Raw genomic sequence first — 17,548 nt, forward strand, 5'->3', positions numbered from 1 at the left:
ATAACCCTCTCAACTTTTTTGCACATGCTATGTGGGTGAAATGATGATACCATGCCAGCTTTCAATCTTTTCAGAGTTCATTTGTAGTGCCTTTCAAGTTCAGGGTCCTTTAGCTCAAAAAAATCAGTAAATGCATGAAAAATAGCAAATAAAGTCATAAAGGGTTGAAAATTGATGACGTTTGTCCGAAGCACAAAAGTACACGTTTCAAATGCCAAAACACATAAGCACCCTAACTATTACAAAGATTCCCTATGGTTTGTCCAAAGTGGGACTTTCCAGATATATAAATCCGGAAACTCACTAGAGAAGAAAGTGATGACAGTGAAGCCGGTCACATCCCAGACTGGGATCTCTGGATGTGAAACTTTTTCTTCACGTGTGTCCCTTTGCGTCGTAACCATGGGCAATCTTCATCATTTAACTGGATGCTCGGGTCAATATTCACTGTGAAGGGAGCTATTTCATGAAATTTTTCATAATCTTCTGACATGTGTGTCTTGTCATCCACTCCCACGATGTTTCTTTTTCCTGAAAGAACTATGTGTCGCTTTGGCTCATCGTATGATGTATTCGCTTCCTTATCTTTTCTTTTTCTCGGCTTGGCCGTAGACATGTCCTTCACATAAAAAACCTGCGCCATATCATTGGCTAGGACGAATGGTTCGTCTGCGTACGCAAGATTTTTTAGATCCACTGTTGTCATTCCGTACTGCGGGTCTTCCGTTACCCCGCCTCGTGTCAGATTGACCCATTTGCACAGAAACAAAGGAACCTCCAAACCATGTTCATAGTCAAGTTCCCGTATCTCCTCTATGTAACCATAATATGTGTCCACTCCCCTCTTGGTTGCTGCATCAAAGCGAACACCACTGTTTTGGTTCGTGCTCTTCTTATCTTGGGCGATCGTGTAAAATGTATTCCCATTTATCTCGTACCCTTCGAAAGTCATCATATTCAAAGACGGTAACTGGGACAACAAATACAGGTCATCTTCAACAGTGTCGTCATGCATGGCACGTGTTTGCAACCAACCGGCGAAAGTCCCCGTTTGTTCACGTGTAATCCGGTCGTCAGACTGCTCTGGGTGTTTGGAGCGTAGAATATTCTTGTGTTCCTCCATATACGGAGCCACCAAGGCGGAATTTTGTAGAACTGTGTAGTGTGCTTGAGTGAGAGAATGCTCGTCCATACATATTATTTGTTTCGGTCCTAGCGTGCCATTTTCATCCAATCTGCCCTTATGCCGTGATTCAGGAACACCAATCGGCTTAAGGTCAGGAATAAAGTCAATACAAAACTCAATGACCTCCTCATTTTCATGGCCCTTGGAGCTGCTTCCTTCTGGCCTAGCATAGTTATGAACATATTTCTTTAAGACTCACATGAACCTCTCAAAGGGGAACATATTGTGTAGAAATACAGGACCCAGAACGTTAATCTCTTCGCATAGGTGAACTAGGACATGCGTCATGATGTTGAAGAAGGATGGGAACACCAACTCGAAACTGAAAAGGCATTGCACCAAATCATTCTCTAACCTTGGTATGATTTCTGGATCGATTACCTTCTGAGAGATTGCATTGAGGAATGCACATAGCTTTAAAATGGGTAATCGAACGTTTTCCGGTAGAAGCCCCCTCAATGTAACTGGAAGCAGTTGCGTCATAATCACGTGGCAATCATGAGACTTCAGGTTCTGGAACTTTTTCTCTGCCATGTTTATTATTCCCTTTATATTCGACGAGAAGCCAGATGGGACCTTCATACTGAGCAGGCATTCAAAGAAGATTTCCTTCTCTTCTTTGGTAAGAGCGTAGCTGGCATGACCCTGATGTATGCCGTCTTTTCCGTGCATACATTATTGGTCCTCTCGTGCCTCCGGTGTATCTTTTGTCTTCCCATACACGCCCAAGAAGCCAAGCAGGGTCACGCAAAGATTCTTCGTCACGTGCATCACGTCCATTGCAGAGCGGACCTCTAGGTCTTTCCAATATGGTAGGTCCCAAAATATAGATTTCTTCTTCCACAAGGGTGCGTGTCCGTCAGCATCATTCGAAACAGATTGTCCGCGAGGACCCTTTCCAAAGATTACCTTCAAATCCTTGACCATATCATGTACATCATCACCAGTATGGTGGCGAGGCTTCATCCGGTGATCTGCCTCACCTTTGAAATTCTTGCCTGTCTTTCTTATGGGATGCCTGCTCGGAATAAATTGACAATGATCCAGGTACACATTCTTCTTACTATTATCCAAATATATATTGTCGGTATCATCCAAACAGTGCGTGCATGCGCGGTATCCCTTGTTTGTCTGTCCTGAAAGGTTACTGAGAGCAGACCAATCATTGATGGTCACAAACAACAACACAAGTAGGTCAAATTCTTCCTGTTTGTGCTCATCCCACGCACGTACACCTTTTCTATTCCACAGCTGTAAGAGTTCTTCAACTAATGGCCTTAGGTACACATCAATGTCGTTGCCGGGTTGCTTAGGGCCTTGGATGAGCACTGGCATCATAATGAACTTCCGCTTCATGCACAACCAAGGAGGAAGGTTATACATACATAGAGTCACAGGCCAGGTGCTACGGTTGCTACTCTGCTCCCCAAAAAGATTAATGCCATCTGCACTTAGACCAAACGATACGTTCCTCGCATCACCTGCAAAGTCCTCCCAGTACTTCTCTCGATTTTTCTCCACCGCGACCCGTCAGCGGGTACTCTCAACTTCCCGTCTCTCTTACGGTCTTCTCTGTGCCATCGCATCAACTTGGCATGCTCTTTGTTTTGGAACAAACGTTTCAACCGTGATATTATAGGAGCATGCCACATCACCTTGGCAGGAATCTTCTTCCTGGGGCGCTCGCCCTCGACATCACCAGGATCATCACGGCTGATCTTATAGCGCAATGCACCGCATACCGGGCACACGTTCAAATCCTCGTACTCACTGCGGTAGAGGATGCAGTCATTAGGGCTTGCATGTATCTTCTGCACCTCTAATCCTAGAGGGCAGACAGCCTTCTTTGTTTCGTACGTACTTCGAGCAATTCGTTGTCCTTTGGAAGCATCTCCTTTAACATTATCAACAACTTTTCAAATCCCTTGTCAGATACACCATTCTTTGCCTTCCATTGTACCACCGTATTCAGGGAACCCATGGCCAGGACAGCTATTGTCGTCCTCTTCTTCTTCATTGTCTTCCATCATAACCCCTCTTTCTCCGTTCTTGGTCCAAACATTATAGTGGAGCATGAAACCGGACTCAAACAGGTGGATGTGAATGGTTCTTGACGTAGAGTAATTCAGATCATTCTTACAGCCAGCACATGGACAAGGCATAAAACCATCCGCCCGCTTGTTTTCCTCAGCCGCAAGCAGAAAAGTATGCACGCCATTAACAAACTGGGGAGAGCATCGGTCATCGTACATCCATTGTCGGCTCATCTTCATTACACATCACCGAAAAGACCAAATTAATACAAGTTCATACATAAAGTTCATACAACACTTATTCTCATAAAACAACATACAAATAACTCTCTAGCTAAAGCATTTAAATGCAACAACAAATGCGATCAAGCTCGTAACTAAGGTAACAATTGATCCAACAACATAATGATACCAAGCCTCACTATCGATGTCATATTTTCTAATCTTCAAGCGCATTTTCTCCATGTTGATCATGTGATTATCGACGACATCGACAACATGCAACTCCAATTCCATCTTCTCCCCCTCAATTCTTTTCAATTTTTCTTTCAAATACTCATTTTCTTTTTCAACAAAATTTAACCTCTCGACAATAGGGTTGGTTGGAATTTCCGGTTCACATACCTCCTAGATAAAAATATCTATGTCAATTTGATGGGCATAATTTTTCATAAACACGAAATGCAACAAATAGTTTTAAAATAGAATATACCATATCCGAATCATAACCCGGACGAGGGCCGACGGGGACGGATATCAAAACCATGGCACTATGTATAACAAACAACGTACGAGCTGGGTAAGATAATTATCCAAGTAACTATATATATAAATCACACAAACATGATTTTTTTATATAAAAAAGATAAGAACAAGAGGCTCACCACAAGGTGGTGCCGGCGATGGGACGGTGCGGACGATCGACGGTGGTTAGGACGAAGACGGGAAGGCACTAAGTAAACCACACCTACATAGGCAAACTAAGAGTTATTTTGACCTCAGATTGCATATAAATCAAATAAACTACCACATATAATTCCTCCCAAACTCAAAAACCCACAAATCACTATACTTATAGAGCATTGCAAGAGCTAATCTAGCAATGAGAGATAAAAGGACAAAGTTGCTAACCTTTGTGATCACTTGGATGGATGGGGTGCCTTCAAATCTTCACAAATTTTGGCAAAAATGAAGGTGAGCTCGAGCAAGAGGGGAAGAAAAATAGAGAGGAGGGAAAAAACAGAGCGCTTCGACTCGGGATGGACGAAGCACTATATATAGTGGTGGCATCTCTAGTACCGGTTCGTTGGATGAACCGGTACTAAAGGTGCTGGCAGGGCCCCAGCCTGACAACAACCTGCCACCACCTCTTTTAGTAGGTTCGCCACGAACCGGTACTAATGAGCGCCGCCCGCCTAGCCGTTGGCACCGGCACTAATGGTCACATTAGTGCCGGTTCAATTACAAACCGGGACTAATGAGCTTCACATTAGGCCCTTTTTTCTACTAGTGAGTTCATATGCATCCAACATATAAGATTGTGATCATCATCAACCAGCATGCCATTCATGCCCACGGGAGGTTCAACTGCAGCGCGGCAAATTCTGAGGAGATATCCGATCACTCAAAGCAATAGATCTGCCATGCTGATGTTTGGCCTGCTAGCATCGGATTGCAATAATACCAAAATGATGCTTATGCTATGAATAGGAGAGTAAAAATGACGGGGTCTTGGGTACTCATTTAGTTTTCATTATGTGTTAACGTTGTTCCTAACTTGCATGGCTATCTATCATCTTCACTACTTTGTTAGAACAATTGTCGTTGTGTGTTAATTAACGTTATTCCAAACTTGTTTACTAATTGTCTTACTTATTATGGTTCTTAAATTCATTGTTTCTATATTGACATATAATTATGACGTGCAAACACGTACATTGATAATCATATTCTTTGCCATGTCAGCAGAATATGCTGCCACGTCTGTCGTGGTAGTGTAGTTCAGATGCATGTCAACCAATTAGTGACATGTCGAACAAATACCACGCCACTACTGTGTCTACTCACAAGAGGTGGTACCATGCCACCATTAACATTTATCAGGGCACAACATTGGTGGTGTGGGTGTTGCACGCCACCAACGTGGTTTTGGCTCGTCACCAGTAGCGTTTTTTGTACTAGTGTTTATAATCGGTAGTCCCTGTTAGACAAGTATGGCTACATGCATGCTTTCTAGAGTTTCACCTTTTATAAACAGATGTAGCATTAGTTTTATCTATTTTTCTTTAGATCTAGCAATGGTATCCCCCATTCTTGAGTTTAGTTGTTCTATGATATTGCTCACATGTGTTTGTTGTGCCGTGTAGTGTGAGTACACATACCTGGACCACATTATTCTGACATATTACACAACAATCAATCTTCAAAAATGATAATCCTACAACAACCTATAAAATTCCTAAGATTTATAATCCAACAAAGCAAACAATCTATATAAAAAAATTTCAACAATTATAATCTTACAAAGTTCTTTTGAAAATTATTAATTAATAATTCTTGTAGATCTATGTTAACATTGAAGATAAACCTCGTTGTATTGATCCTACTGAATTGAAGTGTTGGTTGAAAAAATATGTGTGGGTCGATTGTACATGGCCTTAGATCAGTATGTGCCATTAAAGTTTGGAACATGTCTCTGTCGAGTGATCACCTATACTAAGTTGGTGGGTTGGTCATACATTATATCATGTTAGTACACCCTATCAATGGATTTGGATAATCTCACCTTCGTTTGTTTACGTCATGAAACCATAAGAAAGGAGCAAGTGAAGCATCTAGAAGTGCTTTCTTTGTCGCACACACAAAAAATTCTTCATGGGAAAACCAACTGAAAGATTCGATTTGGACGTCATAGAAAAGGTTATGTTGTTATCTACGTAGGGCTGCCCCGTGACCCTGTCCCAGGGTACTAAGGATTTTGTTTTAGGGACAAATATTTGTGTTCCGGATCAATGCTTTTGTTGTGACATGCTAAGTTTTCTCCCCTATATATATAGCCAGTACATTGATGGGTCTCACACGACAGACGCATGTTTTGCCCTTCCTAAACTCATAAGGGAAAGACGTGTGATTGAGTTCGTGCACGGCCTTATAAGAATTCGAAAATTAGATTACCAATTTGAGATAAATCTATGTAGACCAAGCCTTTTAGTAGTTTCTAAAATAAACATCTTTGCAACATTACATATGAAAAGATGCAACTCCCTACTATACATATCTCAATCCAGGTGCACTTAATTTAAATATGTAGCAATTCAAGTAAATAGATGATTTTTTTTTTACTTTTGCGTGTTAGATGGATGATGGTTGTATGTGTTTGACCAAGTATTATGTAACCTTTTTCTTTGTTATCTTAGTCCTTAAAATCAAAGATTAATGACGTAGATATTTTAGGCTATGTGGCTCAACCTAATTGCTCGAAAAAAATCCCTATATTAAAAATCAAACCCATTCATCCTTGGAAATGATAATAAAACACTATTAATAATAATAATAAAATAAAATTATATATATAATATTACCTCCGACCCAAATTAGTTGTCTTAGATTTGTCTAGATATGAATGTATGTAACACTAAAACGTGTGGAGATACATCCGTATCTAGAAAAATCTAAAACAATTAATTCGGGACAGAAGGAGTAGATAGGTAGCCAAAGTTAGAAAAAATTTACTACTTACTATTTTATATAGTTACCCCCATTTATCCTTGGAAATAAGAATAATACGTTATTAATAACATTAAATATAATAAATTATATATATATTAATAGATATAGGTATTAATGGAAATAATAGTAGTATTATTCTACAGCTCCTAACCCCCGACTATATATATGCCTCAAAATGGAGATGGAGTACGTGTAACCCGTCTAGTTTTGGCTGCAGGCGCGCAGGGAAATAGTCAGGATCCTCGCCGTCGCCGCAGGGATACAGTGCCTCCCCGTCGTCGAGCGAAGGGCAGTGCATACGTCTGTTGAAGAATGGCGGTACGTCGTCGTTCCACCCTCCTTTTTATTTTTGTATGTATTTTTGTATTGATGCATCGAGTAAAGATCAATTAGACATGATGGAGTTTATTTGTTATTTTCTCTCTTGACATGATGGATAATTGCCTGCTGGCTCCCGCCAATTGTTCCTCGAATGCATGCTGAGTTGGGAGGATTGGCTTGCGCTAGTGATGTCTTCTTCCCTAATTAAAAATTGTTATTCATTAGAGCTGTCATCGGAACATTATAATGTGGGCTCTCACTTGCTCAATTTAACATGAGGAAAAACACTTATTATGTTTACGCGTCACTTTTCTCAGTTTAAGGAAAATCATGTGTTCTACGTCCCATTTCCATGTGACCACTCGAGTATCGCCTGCTCATGGGTGGTCTACCCCTCAAAATAGTGGGGAAGAGATAGTCCATATTCGACGCTAAACATCATATTATTCCTATTATCACAATTTTCTAGCCAAGATACCACTCAAGTATCACCACATCTAACAAGAGGGGACTTTTCATTGTTATGCGCTTCGGACGACCAAGTTCTGCAACATGCTCGTGTACTGCAGGTAGCTATGTGGCATGAGTTATGCCGCTACCAAGAGAAACTTAATAATACAGAATGTTTCTAGCTGGAACAACTCAAGATCAATCAAACTTGACTGTATGGCCAAGGAACACTCGATTGTTGTCATGCTGGGAAGGGACTTTTCATCTCCATAAACTCCGGACAACCAGGTTCCATAGGACGCTCATAAACCGCTTGTAACTATGTGGCTTAAAGTACATCTCTACCAAGGGTAAAGTACTGATTTAGCAAGTTGCTAGATAGACTCGCTCAAGACCAATCAAACATTAAGTAGTATACATCTTTCTTCTCTTGCTAACGGTGAGTGTATGTCTTATTTTGTCAATGGCCCATGAAATTGATTAGAAAGTAAGACTTCACATAATTAGTTATCATGTATGGTCATCACCTTAGACACATCTCAGCAATGACACGCGTATATGAACCTTTTTGAACCACAAAAGGATTGGTTTCCATTTGGGTTGTAGATTGTATCTTGATTTTTTTTATTTCCTAAAAGAGTTTTGGTCTAACAGTTTTTCTAGGAAGAAGACAGAAAATAAAAGAAAGAATAAAATATGAAAGAAAAGCAATTCTTGAATGGAAATTGAAAATAAATGTAGCCCCAGTTCCTTCGGAAATGGTAAGATTTTTGGCGCATGAAGAATGGGCGACCCATATCATCTTGACTTGGTTCTGCTTTCCCTCTTTTTTGGGCATGATCCCTATATTCTACCTTGTAATCTACATGAAATGGAGATTGCATCATGTATGCACAAAATAAGGCTGACGGCTTTGTTATCATGTTTCCATGTGAGGATGGTAAGATAGTGAAACATGGTGTAATAGTTTTAGGGAGTGTGGCTTTTCTTGCTCGCACACAATAGAAAAATCATTGGAGGACAAAGTTATGTACAGTAGGGTATTTCATACCCATGTTTTACACGCTTAAATGTGGAAGTACGAATTGCTTTTCTCATGGTTTGCCTTCAATATTTATTGATGTATGCTTAACTAATGTCACAGGGTTGGAGGAATGGTAATGATGACGGTGATAAGGGGAAAAGTATTGTTGAGCCTGAACCCTCATGGTCTCCGGACTTTAGGAACTTAGATGCTCCTGGCTCGTCCATGCTGGTACCTCAGGTAGTAACTGATTTTGTATTTAAATACAAGAGATAGCCATGACTTGTTGTTATTAAGATCGTAGTGTGATATCTGCATGGGAATACAGAAAAAAGGAAGGATATAATGTTTGTTATTGTTTTGTCCAATTGTGTTTCTGAGTCAAATAAAATGGGCCCACGGTTGACTTAGTTGTAGTTACGATGATCTAATGGTTGTGCTTTGTTGATTGAAGTAGGGTAGTATATTAATGGCCTGATTTTTTGCTTTCATGTCCGATTTTCTAGCATGGCTATCCTTTCTCTTGTTAACCTATCAAGTGGTTTTAGTACATAATAGATCCAAAATGGTTGACTATGTGCTGCCCATGATGACACACTGGAACTCCTTTGAACAAACATGGAATGTAACCACTAGTAGGAAAAGGGGCTTTTACCTCGGTTCATAAGGGCCTTTAGTCCCGGTTCTGGAACCGGGACTAAAGGGTCGTTACTAATGCCCTAGCCCTTTAGTCTCGGTTCTTACACGAACCGGGACTAAAGGCCGTCCACGTGGCCGGTGCGGGGAGCCCAGGCAGGAGGGCCTTTGGTCCCGGTTGGTGCCACCAACCGGGACCAATAGGCATCCACGCGTCAGCACCTGGCAGGAGCTGAGGTTTTTGTTTTTTTTGAAAGGGGGGGGGGGTTGGGGGTTTTGGGGGGTTAATTTAGGTTGTTATTAGGTAGCTATTAGAGAGAAGTGTCCTCTCTTATATCTCCGTGCTTGGTTTACCAACGCTACGTACTGCTATGCCTAAACATGGCTTAGATTGAAGTGAAGGCAACATGTGGTGCATGTCGAAAGTAATACTAATCCGGACTTGATCAAGTTTGGATTGTACTACTTTCGGCACACACCACATGCATGTTGCCTTCACTTCAATCCAATCCATGTTCATTTCACCCGCTGATATATAATAACTCTTCATGCGCGCATCATGCATCATCATATATAATAACAAGTCCTACTAATCATCATCATACAACTTCTACTCGTTATTAATAACAAGTCATACGATCATCATCCTCACAGTCATCGAACCAACCCTACTTAATTGTTCTTAGCACATGATCATCAGTATTAGATAGGACCGAAATACCCTCTTTAAGGTAAAATAGCATAAAACAATATAGACCCTGACTCTCCATTATGGAGAATGGAGATCATCCTGTCTCCAATTATTGCGCCTCGCTTCCTTTTGCTTCCAAGAACCTCCTTGCGACTGTCCATACATTTTTTCCATTCTTTGATTTGCATGTCTCCACTTCTTTTAGAAATCCATACAAATATACAAATCGAAAGTAATATAAAATTATATATTAAGGGAAACTTAGAATTGTCAAAATTTCCTAAAAGCGGTGGTTCATTGAGATTCGTAGGATGACCTGGTTGTATATTCAAAACATCAAGCCTACCATTCTGATACATCAAATGAGGCACACAATCCTCTGGGATTATCTGTTGAAAAACATAGTAATAACTTCATAGTTAGCAATGATAATGTACTAGTTTTAGAACTATGCAAAATATGCACGGATGTCGTAATAGTAAGAAATCTTACCAGGGTATCTCCATAGTAGTTACCGTAGTTCAACACGTGCACTAGTGGTACGTATTGACCATAATGTTGAGGAGTTTGATTGTAGATATTGTAATTCTCAATATCAGTACAAAATCCGACCAGATGAGTTTTCTCCTTATAAGTTAACTTAGAGCCATCGGTGTAGTAGGTTCTGTCTACCATGTTCCGCACATTGTTTGAACAATCAAAATAAGCTGTCAATGAAAATAAGTTATCAACTATTTTGAAATGAACAATATAAATTAGCTAATAACTATGTTTGAGAAACTCACATAGCGGTAGAATTGGAGGCGTATCAACAAGGACCCAAATGTCCATATTGTCTTGCTTGATGTCAGGATCACCAAGATCCATGGTGACAAGCATACCCTCATCAAAACCATACATCTTGCAAAATGCTTCCCAATTTTTGCAACCAAAATGGGTTACGCTCTCAGAATTATACAGCTTTACTTCAAAATCTATATCATGATGGGTCCTTAGGTGAATTTTCTTTGTTTCCATACTTTCATGGTCTTCAAAACCCATCCTCTCCAAGACGTAGCGTCTTGCATGGCATGGGATAAGCTAGCCGAATTGTAAAAGATGAAAAGTACACGTTGAAATAGTTGAAGTCGTGCTTAATTACGAAAAAATAACACTTGTCGTCGTTGCGTACCGTTTCAACATCGAACGTCTCCTCCAGCTTAATACTGAAGCGCCGATCTTCGTCCAGGTGAGGCCTGTCGCACTGACCTCGGTCGTCGTGGCACCAGTCACACTCCCCCGGGAGACTTTCGTCGTCCGAGTACGACATTTCCTATGTTCATAATTCAAATATTAAACATCTATAATTAAATATATGTACTAAAAAACCTAAGTTAGATCATTATTATTCATCACGGGTTGACTATCGGTTTGTCGAGTCTTTTCTTGAAAACTCTCAGCTCACGTGGTGTATACATTCGACCGTTGGTGATGGTCGCTCCTCCCTTTGTGCCCGTGTGCATTACACCAAAATGTCTAGCTAGCACACGGGAACAAAGGAGAAGCGACCCCCACGACAACAGTCGGGATTCTTCGTCCTCTCATGTATATATGGTGGAACTCTCCCTCACTGATTCCTCTCTGACATTTGCGACCGTCGGTGATGGTAGCTCCTCCTTTCGTTCTCGAGTGCATTACACCAAATTGTCTAGCACACGGGAACGAAGGAGAAGCTACCCCCACGACAACAGTCGGGATTCTTCGTCCTCTCATATATGGTGGAGACTCGACAGACTTACAGTCAACCCGAAATATCGTTTAATTATCTTTCTAAAAGAGGATTTGGCTGGTCTCACCTCGATGTCGGAGGGGGCGGTGACGGGGACGACGGCGGGGATGATGGAGGGGCCGGGGGCTCCTAGATTTCTGCGAAAACAAAAACCCTATAAGCTATCAACTAATCATAGTGCTCTCCAATTTTAGCATTCAAAGTAGGATCGGAGTAGTTTTACACTGTGAGCATTCAATAAGCAAAATCAAATCACAAAATAAAGTAGTATTCAAATTAGGATGCATTCAATTATAAGCAAAACTACATCATCTCCATGCGTCCGTACATCGTCGAATATTATCACTAATACACCTCGAATACTATCATACATATAGCATCGCTAGTACAGCTAGAACAGTAGCGCTCGATGGGTATCGGCGCGGGCGGTGGACACCCAAAGGGACGGAACCATCACAGGATCATAGCTCCAGTGAGATCCCTGAAGAACCTGCCAGGTATTGTCGAACCTGCCCTCCAACGCAACCATGTAGCGACGGACGTGCTGGTCCTCCTCGCTGACACGGTGACGTACCACCTCCGCGGTGTCCGGAAGTCTCGGCACCGTCACTGGTCCACGCGAGCGCCACCAAACAAGGATCGGGTCAACGACGGGCTGGTTCCTCACCAACCTACGCCCACCGGAAGGTAGCACCTCCCAAAACCAGCCCGGCGGAGCCCAGTCCCGGACATGGCCCCTCTGATCAAGCCGGCCTCCTCCGCCGAGTCGACGACGAGGATGCGGGATAGGCATCGTCGACGTCGATGCGGGAATAATTGCTTTAACTAAAAAAACTAGTTCTATTAATTTCCTTACTATAAATAGAATAAAGTAGTACTTACTAAAAATAAACTAGGTAGTTTAACTAGTTCTATTATTTTTCTAACTAATTCTATTAAACACTTTCTAAGTAGTACTTACTAAAAGTTATCGGGGAGGGGGGTACATATATCGACAACGACATACCCGATAAAAAATAAGAAGAGGAAGAAGACGGAAAAAAAGAGGAGAAGAAGAAAGGAATAGAGGAGGAGATCGAAGAAAAGAAAAGAAAAAAGAGGAGAAGAAGAAAAAATAGAATAATATATTATTATATTTCTTCTTCTTCTCCTCTATTTCTTCTTCTTCTACTCTTTTTTTTCTTCTTTTTCATCTTCTTAATTATTTCTCCTCTACTTCCTCTCCTCTTCTTCTTATTCTTCTTCTTCTTCTCCTTCTTCCTCTTCTTATTTTCCTTTTTTCTCTCCTTCTTTTTCTTCTAAATATGAACATACATAAATGACTTTGATCATACACAATTTCTATGAACAAAAAAATTCATAAAGATTCTATGAACAAAATTACAACAGAAAAAATCATAAAAATTCTATGAAAAAATTTATATATTCTTTGCATATGAACATACAAACATTTGCATATTCAATAATAATATCACCAAAAAAAATCTAAACTACACATCTAAATTAATACATCTAAATTACAACAACTAAATTAACTACACATCCAAATTAATACAACTAAATTACAAATCTAAACTACACATATATAATAGCTAGGGGGCGCGGCGGCAGCGGCGGCGGCCATTACAGGGAGGAGGAGGAGGGGATCGGGGCGGCGCTCACAGGGTGGCGGAGGGCGACGGCGTGGGTGGCGGAGGGAGACGGCGACCGCGGCGGGCCGGGGGCGGAGGGCGGCGACGGTGACGTACGGGGCGACGGCTCGGGGGCGCGCGGCGGAGGACGACAGCGACAGGCAATGGCGTGGGCTCGGGGGCACGGGCGACGGCGACGACGGCGGGGCAGCCTGGCGGCGTAGATCGAGCTCGCGGCGTCGTCGGGCGGGGGGACACTGGCGATGGAAATCAGAAAATTTCCTAAGTGCTGCTTATATAGCAAAGGCTTTGGTCCCGGTTCAACGCACAAACCGGAACCAATACCCACCCTTTAGTCCCGGTTGGTGGCACCAACCGGGACCAAAGGCCTCTTTTCACCAGCGCAAAGGGCGGGAAGCAGAGGGTTTTGGTCCCGGTTGATGGCACCAACCGGGACCAAAGGGGAGCATTGGTTCCGGTTGGAGCCACCAACCGGGACTAATGTGCTGGCGCGGTGCGGTGGGAAGTTTAGTCCCACCTCGCTAGCTGAGAGAGCTCAGCACCTGTTTATAAGCTGCGTTGCAGCTCAGGTGCTGAGCTCCTCTCTAATATGCAGGCATTACATGCCTACCTTTGTCACTGCCATGTTGGGCCTATTGGGCCTGCGGGCCTGCATCCTGGCCCATGTGCAGATGGGTTTCTAGTCGTATGCAGGCCGTGTGGCCCATTAGGCGGCATTTTTTTATTTTTTCCAGTATTTTTTTATTTTTGAATTATTTATTTTCTTTTGATTTTTGCTTTATTTTTTTATTCTTTTTGCTTTTAGCTCAGAATAATTATAAACTTTCTGTTACTCCATTAGTTTCCAAATTTGAATAGTTTAAATTTCATCCGGAAACTCGTCTGTTATAAAGGGATTTCATTTTTTAAAACTTATTTGAACTCCTGACTATTTGTGTGTTCAAAATGCACCATTCAAAGCCACATCATCATTTTTCAATCATTTCTGACTTCATTTGTTATTTTTCATGCATTTACTAATTATTTTGAGCTATAAGACCCTAAAATTGAAAAGCATTTCAAATGAACTCTGAAAAGGTTGAAAGTTGGCATGATATCATCATTTCATCCACATAGCATGTGCAAGAAAGTTGAGAGGGTTACGGCAAAAACTGGATGCACTTCGTGTACAAAACGGACAATCTCTTTCAAAGTATCAGGATTTCATCCGGAAACTCGTCTGTTACAAAGGGATTTCATTTTTTAAAACTTATTTGAACTCCTGACTTTTTTTGTATTCAAAATGCACCATTCAAAGCCACATCATCATTTTTCAATCCTTTCTGACTTCATTTGTTATTTTTCATGCATTTACTAATTATTTTAAGCTATAAGACCCTAAAATTGAAAAGCATTTCAAATGAACTCTGAAAAGGTTGAAAGTTGGCATGATATCATCATTTCATCCACATAGCATGTGCAAGAAAGTTGAGAGGGTTACGGCAAAAACTGGATGCACTTCGTGTACAAAACGGACAATCTCTTTCAAAGTATCAGGATTTCATCCGGAAACTCGTCTGTTACAAAAGGATTTTGACTTATCTCATCACGTACACTGTGGTCTGATGTACATTTGAATAAGAAAATGCCTTATCTCTTTGATTTAATTTGACGTAAGGACACTGCAATATGTGTACATTTCGCAGGTTATGAATAGTTGCTCTAACTCCTTTGGAGGGACAAAGAAAATAAGATTGTTGGAAGATAGAAAGAAAAAGAGGAAACAGTATGGAGGTACAGCACATGGCAATCAAATCTTCTTGGATGGCAGCCATGATGAACATATGCCTCCCCCAAATCCAATGGTTGGATTTAGCCTGCCCAATTATAGACAACTACCAGTGGACAGAAAAATTCCTAAAAAAGCTATCGGGCGACCTTTTTTCTACTATGAAAATGTGGCCCAAGCTCCCAGAGGTGTATGGGCGACCATTTCAAGATGTCTGTATGGCATTCAACCTGAGTATGTGGACTCGAAGCATTTGTGTGCAGCTGCAAGGAAAAGAGGCTACATCCACAATTTGCCGATTGAGAACAGAGCACCTCTTCTTCCTCTGCCTCCAATGACGATACTTGAGGCATTCCCTCGGTACAAGAAGTGGTGGCCTTCCTGGGACACGAGAACGCAGTTCAACTGCTTGCGAACAAGTGTGGCATGTCAACAGCTGACAGGAAGCATTGGTGCTCTTGCAAGAACAGGGAATCCACCGCCTCGAAATATTCAAAAAGATATGATCAAACAGTGCAAAGAGTACAATCTTGTCTGGATAGGAAAGAACAAGGTTGCTGCATTGGAACCTGAAGAGATTGAATATCTACTAGGTTTCCCGAAGGACCACACAAGGGGACTTGCCAGCACAAATAGGTACAAATCTCTCGGCAACTCTTTCCATGTTGATACTGTTGCTTACCACTTGTCAGTGCTAAAAGGCATGTTTCCCAATGGTGTTAATGTGCTGTCCTTATTCACTGGTATTGGAGGAGGAGAGGTAGCTTTGCACAGGTTGGGAATCAACATGAGGACAGTGGTTTCTGTTGAAATAGACAAAGCTAGTAAGAGGATTTTCAGGGATTGGTGGGATCAGACTCAAACAGGCACGCTGATTGAGATTGATGACGTGAAATCTCTTACTGATGATCAAGTTGCAACATACGTTACTACATTTGGCGGCTTCGACTTGGTGATTGGGGGCAGCCCATGTAACAATCTTGCTGGGTGCAACCGATCCAGCCGTCATGGCTTGGAGGGCAAGCAATCTGTTTTGTTCCACCATTATGTCAGAATCTTGAATGCCGTCAAGTCAGCTATGGCCAGGAAGTAGCCTAATCATTGCAGTTCTTGTTGTATCATTCAATGCTTTATATCTAGGAAGCGCAACTTATCTGTGTTTAAACATTGAATTGATGTGGAGGGTTTTTATTTGGGAGAAATATCATATTGACATTTAGCCATACGATGTTTATGGTTGCTAACTGATTTAGATCTTGCTCGTGTTTATTTGGGAAAAGACTATTCTTGGTCCCCTCAACTATTTCAGAGCCTAATTTTGTGCAGGCAGGGAGTACATTTAGTTCTAGGAATTCCCTCCCTTCTAGTTTGTAGAAAAATGCCTTAGTGCTGGTTGCTCCAAATTCTGTTCAGCGGGCTCTTTTTGCCAACAGAATTTGTACATCTTTGATTTATTTGCAAACATGTCCGTCGCATGCATTCCGCGTAGAGGTAGAAGACTGACATTCTGCTGGCAGTAGAACAGATTGTTTTCTTAATTTTTTGCATACGCTGCATCTGAACATAATTTTGCTAGCTGCGGAGCGGAGTTTCTGTTGCTGACATATTTCTTGGAGACTGCATCCAGAGGCAGTGGAGGATTTAAGACGTGCAAATTCAGGGTTTCCTACACTGTTATGTTCTCCATTTTCTGTTCAGATTGTATTCTGAAACAGTCGAAACAAAATATTTTGCCGCGCATTGCTGCTCCTCCTCATTGGAAGCCTCCTGGTCCTCGTTGCTTTCACCCCTGAAGCCTTGGACCTTGCTGTGAGTGAGTCTGAAGGATGGATGCCTATTCTTCCAAAAAAGAGGTGCCCATATGGCAGCTCATATTACCACAAAGCAGCTCATCTCTACTCTTATAAAAAACCGAGTTGGTGATGATTGTGTGTCTGCCATCTTGCAATATAGACCGTCAGATCTATATCTGACGGATAGAAAGCAAACGATGGCAATTTTGCAAAAAGATACCCGCACCTCTCTCCACATTTGCAGATAAGCCCTTCCCTCGTTCATCCTTATCTCCCACAACCTCATTGTTGAGCAATTAAAAAAGGAATTCTCTAGAACAATCTAGCATGGTGGCCACTATCGGCGTCGTCCATCCCCATGCCTCCGCTCAGTCCGACCATCAATCACCACCACGCCCCACTCCTCCTCACCTTATCTCTCCTGTTTCTCGAGATATCATTAGTTTTTACACATGGGATTACTCCCGCATGGGTCAATCACAACAGGTGTTTTGTAA

The 17,548-nt window shown here is 41.6% G+C and overlaps 1 protein-coding gene across 1 annotated transcript; it reads left to right on the forward strand.

The window, feature by feature from the left end:
* Nucleotides 1-8,590: 8,590 nt before the first annotated feature.
* LOC123076514 (DNA (cytosine-5)-methyltransferase DRM2-like) lies at nt 8,591-16,351 on the forward strand. Its single transcript, XM_044498721.1, has 3 exons — nt 8,591-8,659; nt 8,864-8,983; nt 15,176-16,351. The coding sequence occupies exons 1-3, from the start codon at nt 8,591-8,593 to the stop codon at nt 16,349-16,351; spliced, it is 1,365 nt and encodes a 454-aa protein (XP_044354656.1).
* Nucleotides 16,352-17,548: the final 1,197 nt, after the last annotated feature.

Source organism: Triticum aestivum, chromosome 3D, assembly GCF_018294505.1.
Source record: "Triticum aestivum cultivar Chinese Spring chromosome 3D, IWGSC CS RefSeq v2.1, whole genome shotgun sequence".
In the NCBI taxonomy this organism is placed as follows: Eukaryota; Viridiplantae; Streptophyta; class Magnoliopsida; order Poales; family Poaceae; genus Triticum; species Triticum aestivum.

Coding starts and splice junctions, on each gene's coding strand:
- LOC123076514 (XM_044498721.1), top strand. CDS start 8,591: ATGGAGATTGCATCATGTATGCACAAAATAAGGCTGACGGCTTTGTTA. Junction 8,660..8,863: donor CATGTTTCCATGTGAGGATG/GTAAGATAGTGA, acceptor CTAATGTCACAG/GGTTGGAGGAATGGTAATGA. Junction 8,984..15,175: donor CGTCCATGCTGGTACCTCAG/GTAGTAACTGAT, acceptor TACATTTCGCAG/GTTATGAATAGTTGCTCTAA.